The 27,615-nt window shown below is 49.8% G+C and overlaps 2 protein-coding genes across 2 annotated transcripts; one reads left to right on the top strand and one right to left on the bottom strand.

The window, feature by feature from the left end:
• The first annotated feature begins 332 nt into the window (after window positions 1-332).
• XRCC6 (X-ray repair cross complementing 6) lies at window positions 333-22,325 on the top strand. The gene is made up of 13 exons (XM_049771578.1): window positions 333-445; window positions 971-1,064; window positions 5,684-5,796; window positions 6,438-6,576; window positions 7,620-7,874; window positions 10,744-10,927; window positions 12,868-13,054; window positions 14,666-14,834; window positions 16,050-16,211; window positions 17,474-17,603; window positions 20,652-20,752; window positions 21,086-21,199; window positions 22,067-22,325. The coding sequence occupies exons 2-13, from the start codon at window positions 986-988 to the stop codon at window positions 22,258-22,260; spliced, it is 1,827 nt and encodes a 608-aa protein (XP_049627535.1). The 5' UTR covers window positions 333-445; window positions 971-985; the 3' UTR covers window positions 22,261-22,325.
• Window positions 22,326-24,604: 2,279 nt separating this feature from the next.
• SNU13 (small nuclear ribonucleoprotein 13) lies at window positions 24,605-27,615 on the bottom strand. Its single transcript, XM_049772455.1, has 3 exons — window positions 27,466-27,615; window positions 25,427-25,547; window positions 24,605-24,948 (listed from the first exon to the last, which is right to left on the bottom strand). Exons 1-3 carry the CDS (start codon window positions 27,613-27,615, stop codon window positions 24,686-24,688), a joined length of 534 nt encoding a protein of 177 aa, XP_049628412.1. The 3' UTR covers window positions 24,605-24,685.

The raw sequence follows: 27,615 nt of genomic DNA, 5'->3' as shown, positions 1-27,615 counted from the left end.
GAGGGGCGGAGCTTCAAACTCGCCCCCGCGCGTGTGCCCGTACTGTGACAGGCCGGGCGACGATTGGATGGACGCGGGGAGGGGCGGGACTTTGGATTTGTTCACGTGCATGCGCGCACTGACAGACCGGGCGGCGATTGGCTGGACGCAGAGAGGAGGGGCGGGGCTTCGAAGGAGGGCGGATGTAAAGGGGGGGAAGGAAGGAAGCGTCAGAGGGCGGTGGGAGTGGGTGTGTCGCACGGGGGAGGAAAAAGAGCGTCGCGGGCGTGATGGCGTTATGACCGCTGATTGGACGAGAGATCTAGCGCCTTTTCGCGCCTGCTCGGAGCTCCGCCTTCGTTGTTGTGTGGGTTTTGTAGATTTCCCAGGACTGAGTCGGTCTTGTCGAGTCCCCAAGTCTGGCACGTCCGTCCTGAGCCTCGTGTCAGGGCGTAGTTAGCACGAGGTAGGTGGGATGAGAAGGGCTAGGTAGGGACGCCCTCTGGGTCCCCCAATTCTTTCCTCGTGCAGGAGGTGGCACCCACCCTAATTTTGCAGGCCTGTCTGTTGGAAAATCTGGAGGTCTCCAGGCCCCAGGCTCTGTGGTTCTAGAGGCTGGTAACTTTTCTCCCTTTTGGGGGGTTTCAGCAGATTGCTCCAACCAAGCAGGCCATCCTGAAGGTCGGGAAGGGCCTAGGGGAGCTGCTACGTTTGGTCCCTGTGCCTAGATCTACTGAGCCAGAATCAGCAGCTTGAACCCAATTTCTAGGTTGAACTTGGCCTGTTATTGGGCTGTAGAGAGAACATAGTGGGGAGGGCACTTGTCTTGCATGTATGTAGCTGGCCCTGGTTTGATCCCCGGGCATCTTGTACATTGACAGGAGTGATTCTTGAGTTGAGAGCCCAGGAGTGATCTCTGAGCGTTGCTAAGGGTGAATCAAAGCTACAGCAACACCAAATAGTGGATCTGAACTTTGTTTCTTTCACCTAGTGAACCTTTGCCAGCATGTCAGAGTGGGAATCTTATTACAAAAACGAAGACAATGAAGAGGAAGATGGGCAAGAGGAGGGCCATGAGCATGGTGGTAAGTGACTTGAAAACTGTGTGGACGCGCTGCCTCCTCACCTGGCCCTGTTGACTGCATGCTCTATGCTGTGCAGTGAACTGTTGCAGCCTCTTTTCGCCATCTCAAACCCTTTTCTCTCTGCAGACCTATCCTGGTTCTTTTATTCAGGCTCTGGTGTAATCAGCCGTAAATTTTCATACTGCAGAGTAGGTTGGATAGGTTGAATCCCTATACATGGGTATCCTTTGGTGTCAAATTTGGTGTCTCAGATCAGTCATCTTCATTACTCAGGAAATGAGTTTGACTCCTAGGACTACACTGTAGAAAGACCTGCCCCTACAATAATTGCAGCAACTGAAGAATAGACTCTAGCGGCAGTTCCAAGAACATACTCTCACTGTTGCCCCCAGATTGAAGAATTTCAGTGTAGACAACACAGCGCACAGAAAGAAGGTGGTACATGTCCTCAAGTAAGGATTTATTTAAATACTAGGTTGAGGGCCCTTGACCATTGAGCTTTCTCCCCAGCCTTGATTTTTCCCCACTTCTCTCTCACACAAACGGAAATTTTTCTTTTCTTTTTCTACAAATGGAAATTTTTGTTTATTTGTTTACTCTGGAGTCCTGTCACTCTGACTTTGTGGAACATTTTTTTTGTTTGTTTTTTGAGCCACACCCGGTGATGTTCAGGGGTTACTTCTGGCTGTGTGCTCAGAAATCAATCGCTCTTGGCTGGGGGACCATATGGGATGATGGGGATTGAGCCCAGTTCCATCCTGGTTCAGCCGTGTGCAAGGCAAATGCCCTACCTCTGCTATCTCTCCGGCCCCCATTTTATGGAACTTTTATTTTTATTTTTCTGGGAACAATGTGCTGTCAGGACCAGAGGCTCCTCTCTGCAATGCTCCTGTCATTTGAACCTTCTCCCTGGCCCTGAACTCAATTTTTTTTTGTTTTGTTTTGTTTTGTTTTTGGGCCACACTCAGTGATGCATAGCTTTGCACTCAGAAATCGCTCCTTGTTTGGATCCGGAACCATATGGGACGCCGGGGGATCAAACCGTAGTCCGTCCTGGGCAGCCGCATACAAGGCAAATGCTCTATCGCTGTGCTATAGCTCTGGGCCCAATTTGTCTTATTTTTATTGATTTATTTTATTTTGCCACATAGGTGATAATCCTAGCTCTATGCTCAAGAGGGACCCCTGATGTTCCAAACAGGGCATAGTTGCCACGGTCTTTTTGTCTCGACACTTAAGGGAGTTCTCTGGAACTCCTTGGAAAGTGGGTTCAGGGTTCAGCGAATGATGGAAACACACTCAGTTGTTGGGATGAATCATAAATTGTGTGTGTTTATTGAATACTATAGGGATGTATTTGAACATGAATTTTATGTATGAGAGATTGCCTATATCTGCTTTTCTGCAAGGTTAAAAAAATTGTACTTTCTTGTTAGCCACAAGTTTATCAGTACATCCTGTTTGATCTATAAGTTTCTTCACAACAGACAATTTACAGACCTTTAGTGTGGGTTACAAATCTTCTGAATGGGGCCCGGAGAGATAGCACAGCGGCGTTTGCCTTGCAAGCAGCCGATCCAGAACCAAAGGTGGTTGGTTCGAATCCCGGTGTCCCATATGGTCCCCCGTGCCTGTCAGGAGCTATTTCTGAGCAGACAGCCAGGAGTAACCCCTGAGCAACGCCGGGTGTGGCCCAAAAAACAAAAAAAATCTTCTGAATGATAAATTTCAATTAAAAGACGAGGCGAGGGACCAGAGCTATGGCACAGTGGTAAGGTATTTGCCTTGCACACCACCAACACAGGACGGATGGTGGTTCGAATCCTGGCATCCCATATGGTCCCCTGTATTTGCCGTGGGTGATTTCTGAGCTCAGAGCCAGGAGTAACCCCTGAGCACTGCCAGGTGTGACCCAAAAACAAAACAAAACAAAAAGACAGGGGAGTTAAGCCAGAGGCTTCTCTGGGATCCAAGGGCAAATGAAGGGCTCCTTTCATCTGAATGAGCAGACTGTTTAAAAATACAGAACATAGGGGCCAGAGAGATAGCATGGAGGTAAGGCTTTTGCCTTGCATGCAGAAGGATGGTGGTTTGAATCCCGGCATCCCATATGGTCCCCCGAGCCTGCCAGGAGCGATTCCTGAGTGTAGAGCCAGGAGGAACCTCTGAGCATCACCGCATGTGGCCCAAAAGCAAAACAAAAAATACAGAACATTTTTTAAAAGACTAACTTTAGGGGCCAGAGTGGTGGTGCAAGCAGTAGGGTGTGTGACTTGTGCATGCTAACCTAGTTCGATCTTGGTTCGATCCTCTGGTGTTCCATATGGTCCCCCAAGCCAGGAGTGATTTCTCTTTCTTTTTTTTGGATCACACCCAGCAGCACTCAGGGGTTACTCCTAGCTCTATGCTCAGAAATTGTCCTCGACAGGCTCAGGGGACCATATGGGATGCCGGGATTCAAACCACCATCCTTCTACATGCAAGGCAAATGCCCTACTTCCATACTATCTTTTTGGTTCCCAAGCCAGAAGCAATTTCTGAGCACACAGCCAGGAGTAACCTCTGAGCATCACCACATGTGGCCCAAAAACAAAAAAGACTAACTTTACTTTCAGAATTACACAGTTATTTTTGTTTCTCTTGATGCTGATTTTTTCAGGTAAAGTGATATTTAATCAAGGCTTTGTTTGTGTGTACTAATTTTGTCATCTAGAGGTAAATGCTCAACTATTTACATCCTTAGCACAGCAGCAGGAAGGTTCTTATTAGGCCAAATGTTTGCACCTATTGTTTGCAACTGTTACTAAGCTTGAGAAATACCATCCTCACTGTTCAAGGAAGCGACCTCTCTTTTGAGGTCTTTTCTCAGCCATTCGCATTGAAGGAGCCCCCCAGGCCTTCTGATTTTTTTTTTGGGGGGGGGCCACACCCAGCGGTGCTCAGGGGTTACTCCTGGCTATCTGCTCAGAAATAGCTCCTGGCAGGCACGGGGGACCATATGGGACACCAGGATTCGAACCAACCACCTTTGGTCCTGGATCCGCCCGCTGTGCTATCTCTCCGGGCCCCAGGCCTTCTGATTTTTGTTTTTTGTTTTTGTTTTTGGGCCACACCCAGCGATGCTCAGGGTTACTCCTGGCTGTCTGCTCAGAAATAGCTCCTGGCAGGCACGGGGGACCATATGGGACACCGGGATTTGAACCAACCACCTTTGGTCCTGGATCGGCTGCTTGCAAGGCAAACACCGCTGTGCTATCTCTCCGGGCCCCTGATTTTTAACTTTCCTTAAATTATGGCAGCAGTACATAGCCACGTGCAAGGCTGTGCTTATCTCTTATCCTGTATGAGGAATTTTAATATAATTGTGATGATAGAGCATAAACTTTTTTCATTTTAACTTATACCAGTATTTTTATTGTTGTTGTTGTTGTTTTGTTTTGGGGTTACACCCAGCAGCGCTCAGGGGTTACTCCTGGCTCTACGCTCAGAAATAGCTCCTGGCAGGCTTGGGGGACCTTATGGGATGCCAGGATTTGAACCACCGACCTTCCTGCATGCAAGGCAAACGTCTTACTTCCATGCTATCTCTCTGGCCCCTTATACCAGTATTATCAAAAGAAATTTATTTGGGGTCATTGTAGGGTTGCAGGGAGCACTCCTGGTGAGCTCGTTTGACCATATGTAATTCTGGGGATAAAATCTGGGTTAGCCACAGGTTGGCCAAGCTCCTTCCCAATGTACTGTCTGTCTGGCCCCTTGACTTCTATAAACTTATAAAAATCTTTCTAATTAAAATTCTAAAAAATTATTATTAATCTTGTTTGTTTTGGGGCCACACCTGGCAATTCTTAGGAGTTACTCCTGGCTATATGCTTAGGAATCACTCCTGGTAGATTCAGGGGACCATATAGGATGCTGGATGCTGGGATCCAACTCAGTTTGGCTATTCTTTTTTTTTTTTTTTTTTTTTTTTGTGGTTTTTGGGTCACACCCGGCAGTGCTCAGGGGTTACTCCTGGCTCCATGCTCAGAAATTGCTCCTGGCAGGCACAGGGGACCATATGGGACGCTGGGATTCAAACCGATGACCTCTTGCATGAAAGGCAAACGCTTTACCTCCATGCTATCTCTCCAGCCCAGTTTGGCTATTCTTGGCAAGAGAATGAGTGGTGCAAGGAGAGGGGACAAGATGAGCCCTTCTAGGCTGAGTGGTAAGATTCAGTATCTTTTTTTTTTTTTTGATTTTTGTTTTTTTGGGCCACACCCGGAGTTGCTCAGGGGTTACTCCTGGCTGTCTGCTCAGAAATAGCTCCTGGCAGGCACAGGGAACCATATGGGACACCAGGATTTGAACCAACCACCTTTGGTCCTGGATCGGCTGCTTGCAAGGCAAACACCACTGTGTTCTCTCTCCAGGCCCAAGATTCAGTATCTTGATGTGGAGGTGTGGTGTCGTTCACTTTCCCGTCAATTATTAGATTGTTTTTACTCTGCACTTCTCTTTGTTCTCTGTGACTGATAAAGATAAATACAAACATAAAAGTATGAAACATAAGCATAAATTGGTTTTATATGAGTGGTGCCCATCAATATGATTTTTTTTCCTCTGTTTTCCTGCAGGTGAATATAAATATTCAGGAAGGGATAGTTTGATTTTCTTGGTTGATGCTTCAAAGGCCATGTTTGACTCTCAGGGTGAAGATGGATTGACTCCTTTTGACATGAGTATCCAGGTAAGACTGTCTTTTACCTAACTAAATGAAAGTGTTTGGGTTGGGCCAGAGAGATAGTGCAACGTGTAGGGTGCTTGCCTTGCATGTGGGCCACCTAGAGTTTGATTCCCGGCATCCTGTATGATTCCCTAAGCACTGCCAGGAGGAAGCCCTGAGCACCACTGGCTGTGGCCAAAGAAAACAACAAAATATTATAGTTATTCTAGTAGTTAAAAGGGAACCTGGGCAGCAGAGAGACTATCAGTACAGGGTAAGTCATATGCCTTTCACATGGCTGATCCAGGGCACTGCCTAAGTCCTCAAACTCTGCCAGAAGTGATCTCTGAGCACAGAGCCAGGAGTTAGTCCTGAGCACTGTAGGATATAACCCCAGTGCCCCCTGACCCCCTCAAAAGGGGGGGAGTTTGTTGTTGATGACGATATAGAGAGATCAGAGTCATTTGTTACTCTTGTGAATGGGAAAGGAATCAGCTGCTGGAGACCGTTTGGCTGTTGCTCAGGGCTCAAAAGCTGGAAGTGGTCCCTTGCTAGTGTGAGGCTGTGAGTTTGGTCCCAGTGCCCCCATATGTGACAAGCTTGCCCCAGTGGCTCTGCTGTTTGGGACGTCAGCACCCTACTAGGATGATCTCTGTATGTTTCAGTGCATCCAGAGCGTGTACACCAGTAAGATCATCAGCAGTGACCGTGATCTCTTGGCTGTGGTGTTCTATGGCACGGAGAAGGAGAAAAACTCCGTGAATTTCAAACATATTTATGTCTTACAAGAGCTGGACAGTCCAGGTCAGTAGCGCTCTGAGATCAGTTTTCCCTTCACGAACAAAGAGGGGCGTGGAGGAGGAGAGTATGCTTGTGACTGACCCGGGTTCGATCCTCGGCACCACATATGGTCTCCCACAGCCACCAGGAGTGATCCCTGAGCACCTCCAGTGTGGCCTGAATAAAAGGTGCATAATCGGAGAATGGACATCCTCTTGGGGAAATGTTTGATTTCCAGTGTCTGGGAAAGTTCTGTTTCTAGAAATGTGATGTATTTTTTTTCTAATGTGGTAAGGGGGGTGCTTGGGGGCTATTCCTGGCTCTTGGGCATGCTCTGGCATCACTCCTGGCAGTGCTTGGGGGACTGTGATGCCAGGGATGAAATTTGGCACTCCTGCAGCAAGGCATATGCTCCAACTGTTGTGATGTCTTTCCTGGGCCCTCTCTGGTTGTCTGAGAGGAGCAGAGTGGGCCTCTGTCTGCAGAAGTGCTAGTATGGGGCCCAGAGGCTGGGTTAGAGTAAACCAGACCCTTGGAAACAGGTCACATTGATGATGCTGACTGCAATGGTGCAGCCTCCAGTGTGACCAGAACATGCTCTCGGACCTGGGACATGTGGACAGTGCCTCCAGTGCCTGTGGCCCATGGGAGGCTCTAAGTTTGATCTCTGGTCCCCACAACACGCCAACAGAATGGCGATATCTATAAGACACGTTAAGGTGAAGCACAGTAAAATGAGGGGAACCTCTGGCTTCCAGATGTGGAGTCTCTTGCTGGAATATGGATTTTTGCTGCAGTGCTGGGGTGGCTGGCACCTAGCCCCCTGGTGACCTTGTGAAGGCAGCCACTGGTACCATCCTGATGGTTTTTTTGGTCTTTGGGCCACCCCCAGTGGTGCTAAGGGCTTACTCCTGGCTCTGCACTCAGCCCCTGGTGGGCTTGGGAGATCATATGGGTTGTTAAGGGTCGAACCCGGGTTCACAGCAGGTAAGGCCTACGATCTCCCCACTGGACCAATGCTTTAGACCTGTCCTGATGTTCTGTTCTCTGATACTGCCTCTAATCAGGTGCTAAGCGAGTGCTGGAGCTGGACAAGTTCAAGGGGTCAACAGGGAAAACGTATTTCCAAACCCTGATGGGCCACGGGGCCGAGTACTCCCTGAGCGAGGTGCTGTGGGTCTGCGCCAACCTCTTCAGCAGTGTCCAGTTCAAGATGAGCCATAAGCGGATCATGCTGTTCACCAATGAGGATGACCCCCACCGTGGCGATAGTGCTAAAGCCAGTAGGGCCAGGACAAAAGCCGGGGACCTCCGAGAAACTGGTGAGTGTTTCTCTCCCTTCTTCCCTTCTGGCGATGCTCAGGTTATTCCTGGCAGGCTAGGGGGACCATATGGGTCGCTGGGGATCATAGCTAGGCCAGCCTTGTACTAGGCAAACACCCTCCTCACTGTATATCATTCTGGGTCCTCCTCTCTCTCTCTCTCTCTCTCTCTCTCTCTCCCCCTCTCCCTTCATTCCTCCCTCCCTCTCTCCCCCTCCCTCCCTCTCTCCCTCTCTCCCTCCCTCCCCCCCTTATTGGCCTCTTGCAAAGCAAACGCCTTACCTATTGTGCGATCACTCTGGCCTTCCCTTCTTTTCAGTTTACACTTATTACTTCTTTGTCACTGACTTCAGATATTTGCTTTGTTCCATCCAGAGAAAAGTAAGAGATGCAGGGGTTAGGGGAGCTGGACATCCACAGAAAGCAGCCTTTCTCCTAGCTGACTCTTGACAGGGCAGACTTTCCTTTTTGTTGTCGTTCTTGTTCTTTGGATTACAACTGGCGATACTCAGGGGTTACTCCTGGTTCTTCACTCAGTAATTATTCTGGGGGACTCCATGGGCCATATGGGATACCAGGGATTAAACCTGGGTCGGCCGTGCATAAGGTAAGTGTCCTACCCATGCTAGTATCACTTCAGCCTTCAAGGATCACTCCTAGTAGTGCTTGGCACTATATGTCATGCTGGGGATTGAACCTGGGTTAGCTATGTGCAAGGCAAGTGTCTTTCTGTACTGCCTTTCTAGCCCTAAAATTCATTTCTTTTCTTTTTTTTTTCTTGATTTGTTTTTGGGCCACACCCGGTGACGCTCAGGGGTTACTCCTGGCTTGGGGGACCATATGGGACGCCGGGGGATCTAACCATGGTCTGTCCAAGGCTAACGCAGGCAAGGCAGGCACCTTACCTCTAGCACTACAGCCCGGCCCCAAGATTCATTTCTTTTTCTTTCTTTCTTTCTTTTTTTTTGTGTGTGTGTGTGTGTTTTTTTTTTTTTTTTTTTTTTTTTTTTTTTTTTTTTTTTTTGTGGTTTTTGGGTCACACCCGGCAGTGCTCAGGGGTTATTCCTGACTCCAGGCTCAGAAATCGTTCCTGGCAGGCACGGGGGACCATATGGGATGCCGGGATTCGAACCGATGACCTCCTGCATGAAAGGCAAACGCCTTACCTCCATGCTATCTCTCCGGCCCCGTGTGTGTGTTTTTTTGAGTCACACCCGGTAGTCCTCAGGGGTTATTCCTGGCTCCAGGCTCAGAAATTGCTCCTGGCAGGGACTCCGGGATTCGAACCGATGACCTCACACATGAAAGGCAAACGCCTTACCTCCATGCTATCTCTCCGGCCCTGTTTTTCTTTTTCTTTCTAAAACTGTAATTGTTTACATTGTTTTCCAGTTCCAAGGAATCTTGTATCTGGTGGGTGGCTGGGGAGATAGCACGGTGGTAGTGCCTTGCACACAGCCAGTCCAGGATGGATGGTGGTTCGAATCCCAGTATCCCATATGGTCCCTCGTGCCTGCCAGGAGCGATTTCTGAGTGCAGAGCCAGGAGTAACCTGAGTGCTGCCGGGTATGACCCAAGAAATTAAAAAAAAAAATGTGTACCTGGGAGACCGGAGTGACTGCACAGTGGGTAGGGCATTTTCATTGCACATGGCCAATCCAGGTTCGATTCCCGGCATCCCTTATGGTCCTCAAGCACTGCCAGGAGTTATTCCTGAATGAAAGGCCAGGAATAACCCCTGAGCATTGCAAGGTAATATATGACTTGGATAGAGATCATGGTTTGCTTGTCTGAAATGTGGGTTTGACTCTTGGCACTACCAACAAATCTAAATAAAATTCTAAAAATAAAATCATATTTGAGTTTAGCTGAATAAAGAATCTCCCTTGCTTTATTATTTTTTTTTGTGGGGGGCAGCACCCAGCAGTGCTCAGGGGACCATATGGGATGCCGGGAATCGAACCCAGGTCCATCCGGATTGGCTACATGCAAGGCAAACGCCCCCCTGTTGTGCTGTCTTTCTGGCCCCTCCCTTGCTTCTGCTGTAGTTGTGCCCACTCACTCTTTCCATAGCTGTCTCCTTGGGGTATCTGCAGCCCCCAGTGGGCCATTCATGCTGTCCCCAGTCTCAAGCTCCCACAGGAACGTGGGGTTCCCTTGGAAACCCCCCATGCATGGTAGTCAGGGTCTGCATTAATCGTCGCCATCTCCATCTGTACCCAAGTGGCAGGACTTGAAGCATGTGGAGGTCAGAATGAATTAAGTGGTGGCCTTGCAGGTAGTTGGCCTAGGTTTGATCCCATCATCCCATATAATCCCTCAAGCCTTCCAGGAGTGATCCCTGAGAACAGAGCCAGGAGAAAGCCATGTGCCCTGACACAGAAATAGGCCTGTGAGTGAGGTCTGCACAGGCCAAGTCCAAGGTCTTCGTCTACCAGGAGAGCCACATGTCCAGGAAGTAGGGCTTTGACCCAGCTTCAAGTGGTAAGTCTGATACATGGTGGCCAAAAAGGGACTCGTCCCATGTGGCTATGGAGTTACATATATAGTGGTCATGGCCACTGGACAAACAGTGGACCCTGCACTCCCAAGTGTCTTCGAACTGCCCTGTCTGTGTCCTTGTTTGTTTTTTTTTTTTTTTTTGGGCCACCCAGCGGCGCTCAGGGGTTACTCCTGGCAGGCTTGGGGACCATTGGGATGCTAGGGATCAAACCTTGGTCTGTCCCAGGTTGTCTGCGTGCAAGGCAAACTCCCTACCAGTGTGTTATTGCTCTGCCCCATCCCCCATGTCCCTGTTAAATTCTCTTTTCTATGCCCCAGAATCTCACCTGCTGAAACTGTTGGCTTCCCTTCTGTGTGTCTGCCTCAGGAATCTTCCTTGACCTGATGCATCTGAAGAAAGATGGGGGCTTTGACATATCCTTGTTCTACAGAGATATCATCAGCGTCACAGAAGATGAGGACCTGGGAGTACACTTCGAGGAATCAAGCAAGCTTGAAGACCTGCTGAGAAAGGTTCGCGCCAAGGAGACCCGGAAGCGTGTGCTCTGCCGGTGGGTAGTTGGTCCTGAGCACAAAGTCAGGAGTAATCCCTTTTTGGCCACACCCGGCAGTGCTCAGGGATTACTCCTGGCTATCTGCTCAGAAATAGCTCCTGGCAGGCGTGGGGACCATATGGGACACTGGGATTTGAACTAACCACCTTAGGTCCTGGATCGGCTACTTGCAAGGCAAACGCCGCTGTGCTATCTCTCCGGCCCCCCAACTATCTCTTACATTCAAAAATAGTAAAAATTATTTAAGTAAATTATAGCTGGGTCAAAGTATATGGGTTCACACGGTGGAAAGAACCTTGATCTGAGGTGGAATCCCTAAAGTTGGAATTTTCCGGATGTACCTTAATATCAGATGCTGAGATACAAATGGCACAGGGACAGCTGGTAACAGAGGCACCAACCTGGGGATGGAACGTGAGTCAGTCACATGCAACTAGATAGATAGATGGATGGATGGATGGATGGATGGATGGATGGATGGATGGATGGATGGATGGATGGATGGATGGATGGATGGATGGATAGATAGATAGATAGATAGATAGATAGATAGATAGATAGATAGATAGATAGATAGAAGATCGATGGAACTTGAGTCAGTCACGTGCAACTAGATAGATAGATAGATAGATAGATAGATAGATAGATAGATAGATAGATAGATAGATAGATATAGATATAGATATAGATGATATAGTATACCAACTATACTATAACGTCGGCCTGCTTTATCACAAATTTTTTGTTTTGTTTTAGGGCCACACAGTGCTCAGGGGTTACTTCTGGCTCCACACACCAGAATCACTCCTAGTGGATTTTGGGGGACTATATGGGATGCTGGAGATGGAACCTGAGTATGTTGCATGCAAGGCATGCAACGCACCCGTTGTTTGTCACAAATTTTCGGTAGTTTATCTATTCTGAAACTAATTTGTGGCTTGAAATTTTTTGTTTTATTAACTTTTTGGCGGGTTGGGAACATTATACTCAGCAGTCCAGGACTTATTCCAGGCTCAAAGGTCATTCATAGTAGTGCTTGGAGACCTTAGTATGTAAGGCATGTAAGGCAAGTGCCTTGCCTCCTGTACTTTCTCTTCAGCCCTAATTTTTTTAAATTTTTGTTTGTTTGTTTTTGTTTTTTTGGATCACACCCGGCAATCCTTAGGGGTTAATCCTGGCTCTACACCCAGAAATAGCTCCTGGCAGGCTCGGGGGACCATATGGGATGCTAGGATTCGAACTATCGTCCTTCTGTATGGAAGGCAAATGCCTTACCTCCAGGCTATCTCGTTTTTTTGGGGAGGGGGGGGCACACCCGGTGACGCTTAGGGGTTACTCTTGGCTATGCGCTTAGAAGTCGCTCCTGGCTTGGGGAACCATATGGGACGCCGGGGATCGAACCACGGTCGTCCTAGGCTAGCGCTGGCAAGGCAGGCACCTTACCTCTAGTGCCACTGTGCTGGCCCCAACCTCCAGGCTATCTCTCGGCCCCATAGTCCTCATTTTTTTTTGGTGTTTGAACCAACAGTGATTAGGACTTACTCCTAGCTCTGTGCTCAGGGTTCAGTCTTGGAGCTGCTCAGTGGACTGTATTTGGTGTTGGGGACTGAACCAGGATTGGCTGCAAGTCTGGCAGATACCTTTCCCTGTACCATCTCTCCAATCCCAGTGTTCACATTTATGTTTTTGAGGTACAATGTATATGTTCTTGATATGTCAAGACCTGCCACCATGTTTGTTTTTTTGTTTTGTTTTGTTTTGGGCTTTTGTCCCATACCCGATGGTGCTCAGGGGTTACTCCTGCTTCTTCAGTTCTCCTAGAGGGCTCTTGGGACCATATGGGATGCCTGAAATAGAAACTGGGCCAGCCATGTACAAGCGCCCAACCTGCTGTACTCTCACTCCAGCTCCTAGACTTGTCTGTTTTTCTCTTCCAGGTTGAAATTCAAGCTCAACAAAGATGTAGCATTCACTGTTGGCATTTATAACTTGGTCCAGAAAGCCATCAAACCTCCTCCAGTCAAGCTTTACCGAGAGACAAATGAGTTAGTAAAAACCAAAACCCGGACGTTTAACGTGAACACAGGCAGTTTACTTCTGCCTACCGACACCATGCGCTGCCAGGTAGGTCCACCAGGGCCTATGATTATGTCCCTTTGAGGAGTGGGCAGGGAGGGAGAGACTGGGCAGCCTCATGCCTGTCTGAAATTCTTTTGACTTCTGCTGGCTGAGCTGGGAGCACAAACTGCCCTTCGGAACTAGGCCATTGGGATCAGTGATGCTCAGATGCCTGAAGGCTGGACTCCAGCCCTGGGTCAGTCTGTAGGTCTATTTAACTCTAAATCTTCCTTGTTAACAGGAGGATGCCAGGGATTGAATATGGGTCAGCCACATGCAAACTAAATGCCCTCCTGACTACACTATGGCTTCTGCCCGCAGAAAGTTTTCTTCCCTTCTCACCATGATTCAGTTTGTAAAAGGGCTTGATTTCTAAAAGTACATCTGTGTGAGTCATTCCTCCTTTAATTAACATGAAACGTGGGAGAGGTTTTGTGTAGTTCCTGGACTTAGATCAGTTCTGTGACAATTCAGTACTGTTTTGATTCTCCCTGTGAGGTTTTTTTTTTTGGCAATGTCAGGGATGGAACTGGAAATCTGACACTTGTGGAGGCTGTGCTCCTGCTGAACTATATACCCGACCTCACAAAATGTTCCTTGGAGCTTAGTGTTTGCACAACTTTCCTGAAGGAGATCATAAGGATTTTTTTTTTTCTTTCAGAATGAGCTGTGGGGGGTTAGATCTTTTAGGTCAAGCTCAAGGCTTTGTGCTCAGGTATCACTTCTGATGGGCTTTGGGGACTCCACATGGTGCTGGGGATCAAACCTGAGTCAGTCACATATAAGACAAGCACCCTACCCTTTATCTCTCTGGCCCCCTACATTTAATTTTTAAAAATGATTTTTTTTTTGGTTTTTGTTTTTTGGGTCATACCCAGCAGCGCTCAGGGGATAGTCTTGGCTCCATGCTCAGAAATCTCTGGCAGGCACAGGGGACCATATGGGATGCCGGGATTCGAACCACCATCCTTCTGCATGAAAGGCAAATGCCTTACCTCCATGCTATCTCTCTGGCCCCTAAAAATGATTTTTTTTTTTTTTGGGCCACACCCGGTAACGCTCAGGGGTTACTCCTGGCTATGTGCTCAGAAGTTGCTCCTGGCTTGGGGGACCATATGGGACACCGGGGGATTGAACCGCGGTCCGTCCAAGGCTAGCGCAGGCAAGGCAGGCACCTTACCTTTAGCGCCACCGCCTGGCCCCCTAAAAATGATTTTTAATTGGGCTAGAGTACAGCAGGTAGAGTACTTGCTTTACATGTGATGGATTCAGGTTCAATTTCCAATTAAGTTTTGACTGTCTCTCTCCAGGACTTTATAAGATGCACAGTGGGGTTAAGACGTAGGGACTCTCGGGGTCGGAGAGATAGCATGGAGATAAAGTGTCCCATATGGTTCCCCGTGCCCGCCAGGAGTAACCACTGAGCACTGCCGGGTGTGACCCATAAACCACACACACACACACACACACACAAAAAGACATAGGGACTCGACAGACTGACAGTGACTGGACTCACTGAATTCCCCTCCTGAGTTTACTGAACTTTTTTTTTTACTACTGACAGAGCAGTAGTAGCAGCTCAAGCCATGTTCTCCTTGTCTTCCGGCCCCACTGCAGGTCTACGGGAATCGTCAGATTGTTCTTGAGAAAGAGGAGACAGAAATGCTGAAGCACTTTGATGATCCGGGTTTGGTCCTCATTGGGTTCAAACCCTCCGCCCTGTTGAAGAGGCACCATTACTTGAGGCCCTCCCTCTTCATATACCCTGAGGAGCACCTGGTCAATGGTAGGTGTCGCTGGGGTTGCCGTCCATGAGGCCTCTGCTCAGGGATCTCTCATTGCAGTGAGGTGTTGAGGGTAGAGCTTGGGACAGGTGAGTGCAAGACTGTAAAATTAATTAAATTAATAAGAGTCGGGCCCGGAGAGATAACACAGTGGTGTTTGCCTTGCAAGCAGCCGATCCAGGACCTAACAGTGAGGAAATGATCCACAAGCAGTCAGTAGAAGTTAGGAGACGTGCAGTTTTTATTAATAAGGCCCTAGCTACCAAGCGAAGCTTCTAAGCTAACCTTTTAAGCAGCCTCCTGCAGCTGCCCTGCATCTAATCCTATCTCTGCTCTCTACATCCTGTGTCCTTCTCCTGAGGCTTTTCTTGCTGCTTCTCTCACTGAATCACTTTCTCAATATCCCTTATACCCCTCAGGCAACCGCTTTGTTACCTTCCATAGACCCTTCCCAGATGTGGGCTAGGGACCCTCTGGTAAGATTAGCATTTAGCCTAGGGAGGGGTAACACAAGACAAGCACCCCAGAGGTATAGTGTGACTGTTCAGGAGAGGACCAAGGACTGAGCACATTTTCTGGTCTTTTTCCTCGGGGATTCTCCTTCCTCACAGACATTGGGAGGATGGTTTAGAAGCTGAGCCTGTGCCTTGCAGTGCTTGGGCACCCCTGGGTGGAGTTTCCCCCATTCAAACAAGAAGAAAGTAAGTCAGTTCTCCCTGTGTGCTGGCCCATATGCCCTGGCTCCATGTCTGGATGTCACTGATCGACTTTGACTGACAGCAGGGGCTCCTGTTCTCAGCAGGGTGTCGGCTGCTGCTTCCAGGTGGAATGTTCCAGACACCTCGTCTTCTTTTTTTCTGGAAAATGCCGTGATGTCTCTACTTGTCCCTCTTCTTTGGACTCTTGCCCCTTCTCCGGGGAAGGGCCTTGAACATGCCCAAGAAAATAGAAGAGTAAACGGGAGGGGGGCTGGAGTGATAGTACAGTGGGAGGGCACTTGTCTTGTATGCAGATTACCCAGGTTTCATTCCCAGCACCCTTGATCCCTTGGTCCCTTGATCACCTTCAGGATTGATTCCGAGCACAAAACTCAGAGTGAGCCTTCAGCATCGCCAGTGTGACCCAAAGAAAAAGAGAATAGCAAAGAAAATGGAATGGCAGTTGGGCATGGTGGAAGGTGGCAGTGCCTTGAGCAGATGGTTTGGCCCTGCCCACAGGAAGCTCCACCTTGTTCCACGCGCTGCTCATCAAATGTCTGCAGAAGGACGTCGTGGCTCTGTGCCGGTACACACCCCGCCAGAACATCCCCCCTTATTTTGTGGCCTTGATGCCCCAGGAGGAGGAGCTGGATGACCAGAAAGTTCAGGTGACGCCTCCAGGTATGTGTCCTCAGCGTTCACTCGAGCTTTGGGCTCACTTTGGGCTCACATGACAGAACTGCTGAGAGTGGGTCCCGGGAGTGTGGCCTGGAGACTGGTCTGTGGATTTCAAGGCAGTCAGACAAGGGGGTAAGGCCACGTTTCAGGATTCAGGCCTGAACACAGATCGCAGACTCAGACCTGGTGGCGCTGTCTTCATTGAGAACAGCAACGTGTGGCTAGTCTGTGTCCACCAAGGCAGGGTGGTGTCTTGAACAGAATTTGGTTTGGAGGTTTGCTCTCTCTATTTCAAGGCCACACCTGCCCCTGCTTTGGACCCAGTTGGTGCCCATGATCAGGGCCACTCACGTGCTGGATCAGGCTTTCAGTTGGACTCTCGTCCTGGCTTCTGAAGCCAGACTTGAGCTTACACTGGGTGTGTGAAGACCCCTCAGGTTCCCCTCAGAAACTGCTGGACAAGAATCTCAGGAGCTCCTTCCTATGGCCGTTGTTTTTGCACATTCTCAGCTCCCTCCTGTTCTGCACCTAAGTTCAAGTCTCCCTGCACCCTCTGCTTCGGCTGCTCTTCCTCTAGGGGTACTGGAGTTGGGGTGGCCCCATAGGCAGGGCACATAACCTTAGTGCAGGATATCCTGGTCCCATCTCCAGCACTGAGGGGGATAGATATGTATGTTTGCATACATGTATAGAGACATAATAGTGGTCTGGAGGGAGGCTTTGGGTAGGTGAGAGCAAGAACTGGCTCACTACTCTGGCTCAGTGCCCTGGGCATTGCCAGCAAGATTGGTTAATGGAACCCCGGAACCCCGTGGCCCATAGCCCTGATCTCTTCCCTTTATTTGTTTGGGACCACACCCAGTGGTGCTCGGGGCTCTGCACTCAGGGATCATCCTGGACCACATCCTTGGGGTGCTTATGGGACCATGTGAAGATAATGGGGATCGAGCCTGAGTTGCCGATGTGCAAGGCAAGGAGTCTCACCACTATGCAATGGGTCCATTTCCTCCTGTTGCCTTCTGGAAGAGTCTGCCCTGCTTGCTCTGGACGTATCAGAAGGCACCAGCTGAGTAGCCCAGAGAGGCCTGGTGAACATGAGGAGGGTGCAACCTCTTGCCTCAGTCTGTTCTGCTGTCTTCCAGGGGTGCTTATGGAGAAGGGGGTTGGCATCCGGACAGGGCAGGGTGACTTTTGAGCAGACATAGTGCAGAAACTGGAATATTTAGTTGAGTCTCGGAGAGCTGACCTTTCCCCACTTTCCTCAGGCTTCCACCTCATCTACCTGCCCTATGCTGATGACAAACGGAAGGTGCCCGTCACCCACAAAGTCTCAGCGAACCCGGAGCAGGTGGACAAGATGAAGGCTATCGTTCAGAAGCTCCGCTTCAAATACCGGTGAGTGTGAGCCAAGCCCCACCAAGACGGACTGGATGTTGAAGCGATGCAGAGGCTGGGGAGTGGTTGGTGCTTTGCCTTTGCTGTTATACCTTCGGTTTGGATTCTCTTTGGGGGCCACACTCAGTGCTGCCTGGGGCTGCTCTTGGGTCACTCCTGGCAGTGCTCAGGGATTCCTTGCCATACTGGGACTGAACCCAGACCTCCCTCATGCAAAGCCTCAGGGTGCTCTCCAGCCCGAGGCTTGATCTTCCGCAGCTCCAGACTGGAGGGTGTGACTGGAGGCGAAGACTCTGAGGTGGTACTAAAGGCAGCCAGCTCATTGGCTCCAGAAGACAGATTAATTAGAAGAGTGGCTTCATTAATTAGAGTGAGCACATTACAGAGAGCAGCAGCCAGGCGTTGTAACACAAGCCCCTTATGTAGGACTCTGGGTTTGAACCCCAGCACAGATGGTCAACTGAGAACCTGGTGGCCCCAGCACAACTTGGGAGACACAAAAACAGCAGTAGAATGGTTGCTGGGGGAGAGCAGGGTGGCCATGTAGAGAACAAAGAATGGGGAATAGCCAGGAAGTGGCTTGGGTATCTGGCATATCTGTATTGGGGGGGGGGGGGTACTGTATGGCAGCTCACTTTTGCACAGGGGTCAAAAATGCCATTTTGTGGGCCTGGAGAGATAGCACAGCGGCGTTTGCCTTGCAAGCAGCCGATCCAGGACCAAAGGTGGTTGGTTCGAATCCCGGTGTCCCATATGGTCCCCTGTGCCTGCCAGGAGCTGTTTCTGAGCAGACAGCCAGGAGTAACCCCTGAGCAACACTGGGTGTGGCCCAAAAACCAAAAAAAAAAAAAAAGAAAAAAAATGCCATTTTGTTTTAAGGTGGTTTTTATCTTTTGTTTTGTTTTGGGTTTGGTTTTTTGGCCACATCCAGTGGTGTTTAGGGGTTACTCCTAGCTCTACACTCAAGAGTCAATCCTGACAGTACTTGGGAGACTATCTGGGATGCCAGGGATCAAACCCAGGTTGTCAAAAGCCCTCTGAAGCACACACACAAGGATGTCACCCCAGCATCCTCAATTTTAGGGAGCAACATGAAGGTGTCAGGAAGCAAATTGTCTTCTCCTCAAATGGTGATTGAGGGCACGGCTCCTCTCTCTCACACCAGCAGAGATGCACCTACATTTGCATCGCATTCCTCTGTGGGTGCTGTCCTGTCTCTCCCTTCCTTCTGATCCAGGCCATACCTCATCCAAACCTGGGGCCTGAAGACCTAGATGCCTGAAACAATACTGGCATCCCCTCACTTCTTCTCCCCAGAACCTGAAAGCTGAACTGTGCCCATTTGTACAGATGCAGAAGCTGAGGCTGGGCAAGCTGGAACGTCCTGAGTCTGTGGCTCTGGGTTCTTCCTCCAATATCCCTGGGCTTCTACTGGAGACGGGGAGGAAAACAACCCAGGTCCCTTTCCCACCCTCTCCCCTTCAACCTTTCTCTGAACTATCCCTTCACTTCTGTCTCTAAACAGCTTCCAGGGGAAGTCTGGTGGGCTAGCATCATTTGTTCATAGTTTTGAAGTCTTGATTCCGTTAATTGGGAGGAATATATAGTGCCAGTGCCAGAACCTGGGTGGGTTAAAGAAGCTGCATGAAAGACAAGTTCCCTTCCGTGCCCTCTCCCCAGCTGGCATTGTCTGCCTTTAAATTAACTTCGGGTGGGGCTGGAGCCAAAGGACATCAAGGAGGGCATTTGCCTTGCACACAGCTGACCTGGTTTTGATTCCCACCACCCCATGTGGTTTCCCTGAACCTTCCAAGAGTTAGCTCCTTCCAAGAGCAGCACTGGTTGTGCCCACCTCCAATTAGCTTTTGAATATGTAGCATTAGTAAGTTAAAAATTAGGTAGGTAGGGGCCAGAGAGATAGCATGGAGGTAAGGTGTTTTTCTTGCATGCAGAAGGACAGTGGTTCGAATCCCGGCATCCCATATGGTCCCCAGAAACTGCCAGGAGTGACTTCTGAGTGTAGAACCAGGAGTAACCCCTGAGCACTGCCGGGTGTGACCCAAAAACCAAAAAAAAACAAAAAATAACACCCCAAAAATTAGGTAGGTAAAAGGGGGTCAGCATTATAGAGAATAGAGTTGGATAGGGTTAGGTAGAATAAATACTGATTTTATAATTTAAGAAGTATTTTGTAGTGCTGGGAATCAAACCTAGAACCTCCCACACAAGGACTATTATTACTATTATTATTGGGGCCCGGAGAGATAGCCCAGCCTTGCAAGCAGCCGATCCAAAACCAAATGTGGTTGGTTCGAATCCCGGTGTCCCATCTTTTCCCTCGTGCCTGCCAGGAGCTATTTCTGAGCAGACAGCCAGGAGTAACCTCTGAGCAATGCTGGGTGTGGCCCCAAAACCAAAATATATATATATATATATATATATATATATATATATATTATTACTATTATTATTTTGTGTTTTTTTTTTGAGGGGGCGGGGAATAGCCACCTACCCCTGGAGATCCCAGTACTCCCTACCCAGTTCTCAGGGGCACCATGCAATGTAGGAAATCAACCGTGGGTCTCTTGCATGCAAATCAAAGCGTCGCCTTTTGAGTTCTCACCACAGCTGTGATTTTATTATTTTGAATCCAAAATATTTACATTTGGGGATTGGGTGGAACTCAAAGGAGCAATGAGCAGTTGTGCAGGTAGGTACCTCACCGAGCACTGCTAGGCATGGCCCTGAAACACGAAACATCGATGTGTTCATTTTCCAATGTCTGTGTTGCCTCTTTTTCTTTTTAATTTTGAGAAAAATGATGCAAAGAGGACAAGGTAAAGTTACATTGAAAGGACAATCGCCCATAAACAGTTCTCAGAAGAAATCCCCTTGCTGACGCCTAAATATTGAACGTACAGTCAAAGAACATTAAGAAAAATAAGGCAGAACCCATGTACAATTACTTTGTCCGCAAGTCCCCAGATTGTAGGACATTATAACATTTCTTAGCAGTACACAAAGCTGTGTTGCCTCTTTTTCTAACAGAAACGACAGCTTCGAAAATCCTGTGCTCCAGCAGCACTTTCGGAACCTGGAGGCCCTGGCCCTGGACTTGATGGAGCCAGAGCAGGCAGAAGACCTGACAAGTGAGAGGGCTCAGGCTGTGGGGAGAAGCTCTCCAGGGCCTTTTCACTCCAGATTAGTTTCATGTGCTCACTCCCCCACCCCTCATCTGGCTTAGGCTGCTGAGAATAAAGTTGGCTATTTCTGTAGTGGGAGGAGGAGAAAGGGCTAAACACCTAACTCGGACACCCAGGGCAAGCTAGTTGGCTAAAATCTTCCAGCCAGTTTCCATGCTGATGGATGCTTCTGCATGCCAGCCACTGGGAGTTTTGTGCCCAGGCATACAATAGGAACTGGACTGGATGCCAGGCCTTGTACCTCATCACACCTTCTTTCTGTTTTTTTTTTTTTTCTAGTGCCCAAGTTGAAAGAAATGGATAAAAGACTGGGCCCTTTGGTGGATGAATTCAAGGACCTTGTCTACCCACCCGACTATAGTCCTGAGGGGAAAGCTTCAAAGCGAAAACAAGGTAAAGAGCTTTGGGGCCAGAGTGATAGCACAGCATTAGGGTGTTTGCCTTGCACGCTGCCCCAGCATCCCACATGGAATCCTGAGCCTGCCAGAAGTGATTTCTGAGCTTAAAGTCAGAAGTTAAGGGCCCGGAGAGATAGCACAGCGGCGTTTGCCTTGCAAGCAGCCGATCCAGGACCAAAGGTGGTTGGTTCGAATCCCGGTGTCCCATAGGGTCCCCCGTGCCTGCCAGGAGCTATTTCTGAGCAGACAGCCAGGAGTAACCCCTGAGCACCGCCGGGTGTGGCCCAAAAACCAAGGAAAAAAAAAAAAGCCAGAAGTTAACACCTGAACACCACTGGGTGTGATCCCAAAACAAACAAAAACCAATCAAGATAAAGAGCTGGGGGAATAGACAGTGGCTAGTTTTGATCTTTAAAACTCAAGTTAAGATGGGATCAAAGCGAAAGTTCCATGGGTGGGTGCATAAGGAGTTTGTCTTGTGTGTGGCTGACTCGGGTTTGATTCTTGGCACCCATTATGGTCTGAGCCTCCCAGGAGTCATTCCTGAGTACAGAGCCAGAAGAATCCCAAGCGCTGCCAGGTGGGGCCCCAAAACAAAAACAAAAATACCTATGAAATAAACTCCACCAAGGACCTCCTGCTTCCAGGGCAAGTGGTCTAATCACTGAGCCCCCTCCCTAGCCCCTACCAGCACCCTTGAGCTCCCTCTCAGGCATGATCCATTTTTGGCTCTACTTAAATGGCGCTGCCTGAGCTGGACACCTGCCCCACAGCCTCGTGAGAAAGGGCTAAGTGCAGTCCCACATTGTGGGGCAGAAATACAGGGGATGCATTTCCCATCACTCCCCGTCTCTCTTCCCAGATGATGAGGGTTTCGGAAGCAAAAAGCCCAAAGTGGAGCTGTCCGAGGAGGCATTGAAGGTCCACGTGAGCCAGGGCACACTGGGTAAGCTCACTGTGCCCATGCTAAAGGAGGCCTGCAGGATATGCAAGCTCAAGGCAGGCACCAAGAAGCAGGAGCTACTGGACACACTCACCAAGCACTTAAAGGCCTGAGGGCCAGCAGCCAGCTCAGGTCCTGTTCCTTCAGCACTGGATTCTGTTGCCGTGGAGACAGGATAACCCTCCTTCTCTGTGCCCCTTTCCTGTTCCTTCCACACTGTATCCAGGCTGCTCACTGGATTCTGTTGCCACAGAGACAAGGTAGTCTCACTGTGCCTTACTGTAAGTCTGAATAAAGAACTGACTGCATCTTCTGTGCTTTATGGGTAAGGGACCAGCTTGTACCCAGGGTATGTACTGAGTTTTATTCCCTCTGGGACCCACAGAGGTCATGGGGAGCAGATATGACTAAGGACAGAAAATGGTCTTGGGGCCGGAGAGATAGCATGGAGGTAGGGTATTTGCCTTGCATGTGGAAGGACGATGATTCGAATTCCAAGTGGTCCCCTGTGCCTGCCAGGAGCAATTTCTAAGCATAGAGCCAGGATTAACCCCTGAGCGCTGCCAAGTGTGACCCAAAAACCAAACAAGGGGTCTGGAGAGATAGCATGGAGGTAAGGCATTTGCCTTGCATGCAGGTCGGTGGTTCAAATTCCGGCATCCCATATGGTCCCCCGAGCCTGCCAGGAGTGATTTCTAAGCGTGGAGCCAGGAGGAACCCCTGAGCGCTGCTGGGTGTGACCCCCCCCCAAAAGTTTAACAAAAACCAAAAAAAAAAAAAAAAAAGGTCTTGGGCTCTCTGCTGTGGCAGCAGCTCTCCCGCCAGAGAACGTGTCCTGGTATTTGGGGATGGCCCTGTGGGTCCCCACCCCCTTATCCTTTTCCTGCTCTGCTGCAACTGCTTTTGTTTTGGGGCCTCACCCGAGGTGCTGGGGCTGAGCTACACCCAAGCTCAGTGCCTGGGGTCATATGTAGAGGTTCTGAGGAGCTTCTACTTGGCCCCTGCACCTGCTTTGGAAGAACCACTTGGAGATTAGAGGGAAAGTGTGTCTACCCTACCTGCAGCATCTGTGGGCCTCTTCAGGATTAGAACAACACCTCAGCAGCAGGATGGGTCATTTCCTCTTGATTTGCTGAGCTTCTGCTCTAGTAGTTCTGCTCCTCAGGAAGCTTGGTGTTGGGTCTGAGCAAAGGGCCTCCTACACACAAAGCCTTAGCTCAACTGCCAGCTCTCTGGCCACTTTTGGTTTTAACCTATTTTCACCTTTCCTTTCGAGTGGATTCGTGCTTTTTGTCTTGTCTTTCTTTGGCATACTCCAAGCAGTGCTCAGGAGTCCCAGGACCACTGCAGGTAATTCTTAGCCTGCTGTTGAATTCTTAGCTGGAGTGAGGACTACTGCAGGGGTAACCCACAGCACCACTGATGCCAGTGATCGAGCACTTTGAATAAATCTTCAAGGCCCAGGTACTTCTCCCTTGGAGACATTTCAAACTGAAGCATTGAGTTCTCAGCTTTAGACAGGTTGGGGAGTGGTGGTGAGACAAACTCCCACAACCTCAAGTAGGTGCCAAGCACCTAGGAACCTTAATTCTGCAATAGTGGTTCTCTCCATGGGGGTCTGGGGGAATATCTAATGGACAAAGGACAGAATCTGCCAATATTCCCACCATAGAAAACTGCAGGGGAGTTCAGGGCTGAAGATGCTAGGCTGGCGAACACTGGGGGGCATGGACCCATTCCCAGACAGTCCGTGCCAACAGGCCCCAATGCAACTGACAATTACAATTTGCCAAGGTTGACGTGCCTGGTCTGGGGGAGGTGGTGGCTTTTCTATGGCCCCAGGCAAGGTTGAGATGACAGAACCGTCCTAAAGTAAGCATTTCTTCCATTTCTGAGTGAATCATCTTTTAAATTTGAATGTTTTCCTTTATTAAGACCTCATTCACCAAGACAGTTCTCTGGAGTCCATCTCTTCCACTTCTCTGCTGTGGCTTTTGGTCAGTTGTCTGAGTTGCCCCAAACCCTCATTTCAGAACCAGTTGGGTCCCTTTTCCTCCCGCCACTTCTGGTTCCTTTTAAGACCTAGGTCAAGTGCCCTATGCACCTCTTGGGGAAACCTCTGGATCCCACAGCTGTCTCTGGAATGTTGCTGCTAGTCTCCCTCAGGCATGGCTGGTTGGCAAGGAAACAGAACCGTGGAAAGCAGAGCAGGGGAAACCCTTGGAAACACTGGGTCAAATACCGAATGTAAGGAGCACACATACCCTCTCCCAAGGAAGCAAAAGGGACCCCCTTCTCACTGCAACAGGGATAGGATGGGGCCACAGTAGCTGGTGCAAAGTCTGCACCAGGGCACCAGGTAGTTTTCAGCTCTGCCTTTCGACAGGGTCACTGATTCATTTGGGACTAAAAGACATGGAGGAAGAATCTGAAAATACAAAACTGCAACAGTCCGAAGTGTGTACAACAATATTTTATAATAAAGTAGATGGAAACCCTACATACTAACAGGGTGGGGGAAGCGTGTGGAGGTGCGGGTCACACGAGCAGCCGCTCGATGGACTGCTGAATGGACTGGATCTGCTGCTTCAGCTGGGAGCCCTCCTTCACTGTCACGGAGCAGGCGATGACAGGCCGAGACACACCGCAAGCCCTGCCCAGCGCCTGCTTGGAGCGTACGAACACGTAGGGCACGTTCTTGTCCTCACACAGCAGCGGGAGGTGCAGGATGATCTCCAGGGGCTCGGCGTCCGCCGCCATCACAATGAACTCTGAGATGCCTCTGTTGAGTGTCTTGGTGGCTGCAAGAGGACATGGGGCCCAAAGAGGTTGTGAGGTTTGGGCAGGGCGGGTGCCAGAGAAGTAGGCAAACCCCAGTGCGAGCAGTTCTGTCCCTCAGTGGGAAGTGAAGGGATGGAGCCCTGATCACCTGTCCTCAGTACCTTTCTCACCTGCTCCACCAAGGCATTGATTTTGTCAACACACAAATCGTGTGTTTGCGTTCAACTCACTGCACCTAGAGACCAGGGCTTTTCCGCCCACTGCAATGATTGTGGCTTCTGGAAACCCATGCAAGTCCAGCACTCACAGGCCAACCGAGGGCCCATTGCCAGTATTCGGCTTGTGCGAGGCATTAAGGCTGGAGCACCAGAAGACAGCACAGACCCCAGAGCCACCCTGCTTGAGTCCAGACCCTGGCACCCCACGCTGAGATGCTTCCCTTCAGTCCTCTCATTGGTCCCAGCCAGGACTGTCCTGCCCCGACACTCTCTGCCTTACCCTCATTGGCTCCTTTCCGAAGTTGCTTGTAGTTACAGGACTGCTGCACGAGGTCCAGTAGCTTCTTAGTAAGGTGGGCGTCTGCAAGGGGGTAGGCCTTCGGATTCACATCAGCTTCCGTCTGTGGGGTGGAAATCAAAGCATCAAACTGAACTGAGAGTCCCAGACAAGCCATAAATACTTCTATTGGGATTTTTTTGGGATCACACCTGGCAATGTGCAGGAGGCCATCTGAGGGTATTGGGGATTGACCTGGGTTGGCTGCAAGCAAAGCAAGTGCCCCTTTGCTGTCTTATCTCTCAGTCCCTGCTTTGTGTTTTAACTGGATCATTTAGAATCTTCAAGTGTGGATATTCTGGGATCAAAACTTTCCTCGGGAGTCAGAGTTAACAGTTCAGCAGTTAGCATATTTGCCCTATGTGTAAGGTTCATGGTTTCATTCCTGACATCACTAAAAAAAAAGGGGGGGGGCAATGGGGGCGGAGAGATTGCATGGAGGTAAGGCGTCTGTCTGCCTTGCGTGCAGAAGACGGTGGTTCAAATCCCTGTATCCAATATGGTCCCCCGAGCCTGCCAGGAGCAATTTCTGAGCACAAAGCCAGGAGTAACCCCTGAGCGATGCCAGGTGTGACCCAAAAACAAAACAACATAAAGGGGGGGGGGGCAAAACCACCTTTCTTTGGTCACATTTGCTGTTTCTTCCCTCCCCCACTTTGGTTTTGGGGCCAAACCTAGTCAATGCTCAGAGGACCATATTAGATGCCAGGGTTCCCCGGGCTGGCTGAATGCAAGTCAAGTACTCTAGATGCTGTCCTACCACGCTAGCCCCTCCCTCTTAATCTTTATCCTTTGGATGGCTAGCGGGAAATCACAACACTTGTCCCCAAATTAGCAAGCAAGGGCCCAACGCCCCTTTAATTCCAATCACTCCTCATAAGCATGTATGATTTCAATATAAGCCAGCAGTTTCTAACAGGCTTTTCAATAACAATACATGCCTGGAACTGAGGACTCTGAACTTTAAATAACATCTAATGCCTAGGAGGTCTCTAAGGAGAAAGAGAGACACCGTTAGGTGGAGGGAGGAGTCCCTCTGCCAGGCAGCTCAAAGGTCTAACTCGCTCAGTAGCTTCCCAGTTTACAAGAGGCAGGGGGAACCGTTCAGTGTCTGTTAGAGCAAACACCGCTGGGCTGGCTCACTGGGCGCCCAAGGGCCCAACACGCCATTAGAAGTCATTTCATTGAATACCCAGCGGCTACAGCGATTCCCAGTTAGGAGGGAGAGAAAAGCTCTTAAGCTCACCCCAAGCCAAGCCCTCGCCCCATTCAAAAACTTTCCCCGGCACCCCTAAAAGATGACATCCAGCTCCCAATTCTAGGTTCAACCAGGTGTGAGCCCAGGAGCAGTGGCTTGGCATCCACTCTCCCCTCCGCACCAAGGGTCGAAAGGAAACCAGAGGGCCGGAGAGACAGCATGGAGGTGTAGGGCGTTTGCCTTGCATGCACAAGGACAGGGGTTCGAATCCCGACCTCCCATAGGGTCCCCACTTGAGTCTGCCAGGAGCGATTTTTGAAAGCAGAGCCAGGAGGAACCCCTGAATAAAGCCAGATGTGACCCCGCCAATAAATAAATAAATAAATCGCAAAATGAAGGAGGAAAGCGTCTTCAACAAGTTTTGGGGTTCGCAGCATGCCACTCCAAGATGCATCAAAGGCCGGGGGTTCGATCCCCGGCCTCCCATAGGGTCCCCACTTGAGTCTGCCAGGAGCCATTTCTGAGCGCAGAGCCAGAAGGAACCCCTAAATACAGCCAGATGTGACCCCCCCAAATAAAGAAATAAATTGCAAAATGCAGGAGGAAAGCGTCTTCAAGTTTTGGGGTTCGCAGCATGCCACTCCAAGATGCATTAAAGGCCGGAGGGGCAGCACGGAGGCAGGCGTTTGCCTTGCAGGCACAAGGCCGGGGGTTCGAATCCCGACACCCCCAGGGTGCCTCCCCAAAAGCTACAGGCACCCCGGAATCTCCGGCGCCAGAGCACCCCATCCCCCGCGGCCGGCACGTGGGACCCCGGGGGCACAACCGGGCCGCCCCTAGAGGCCGCCCCAGGCCCCGCAAGGCCCGGGTCGCCATCCGGATCGCCTCCCGCGCCCACCCCGCGAGACCCGCAGCCCCGCCGCGCGCTCACCAT

This window comes from Suncus etruscus, chromosome 4 (assembly GCF_024139225.1).
Source record: "Suncus etruscus isolate mSunEtr1 chromosome 4, mSunEtr1.pri.cur, whole genome shotgun sequence".
Lineage (NCBI taxonomy): Eukaryota > Metazoa > Chordata > Mammalia > Eulipotyphla > Soricidae > Suncus > Suncus etruscus.
This window is presented reverse-complemented; position numbering and strand designations above follow the sequence as displayed.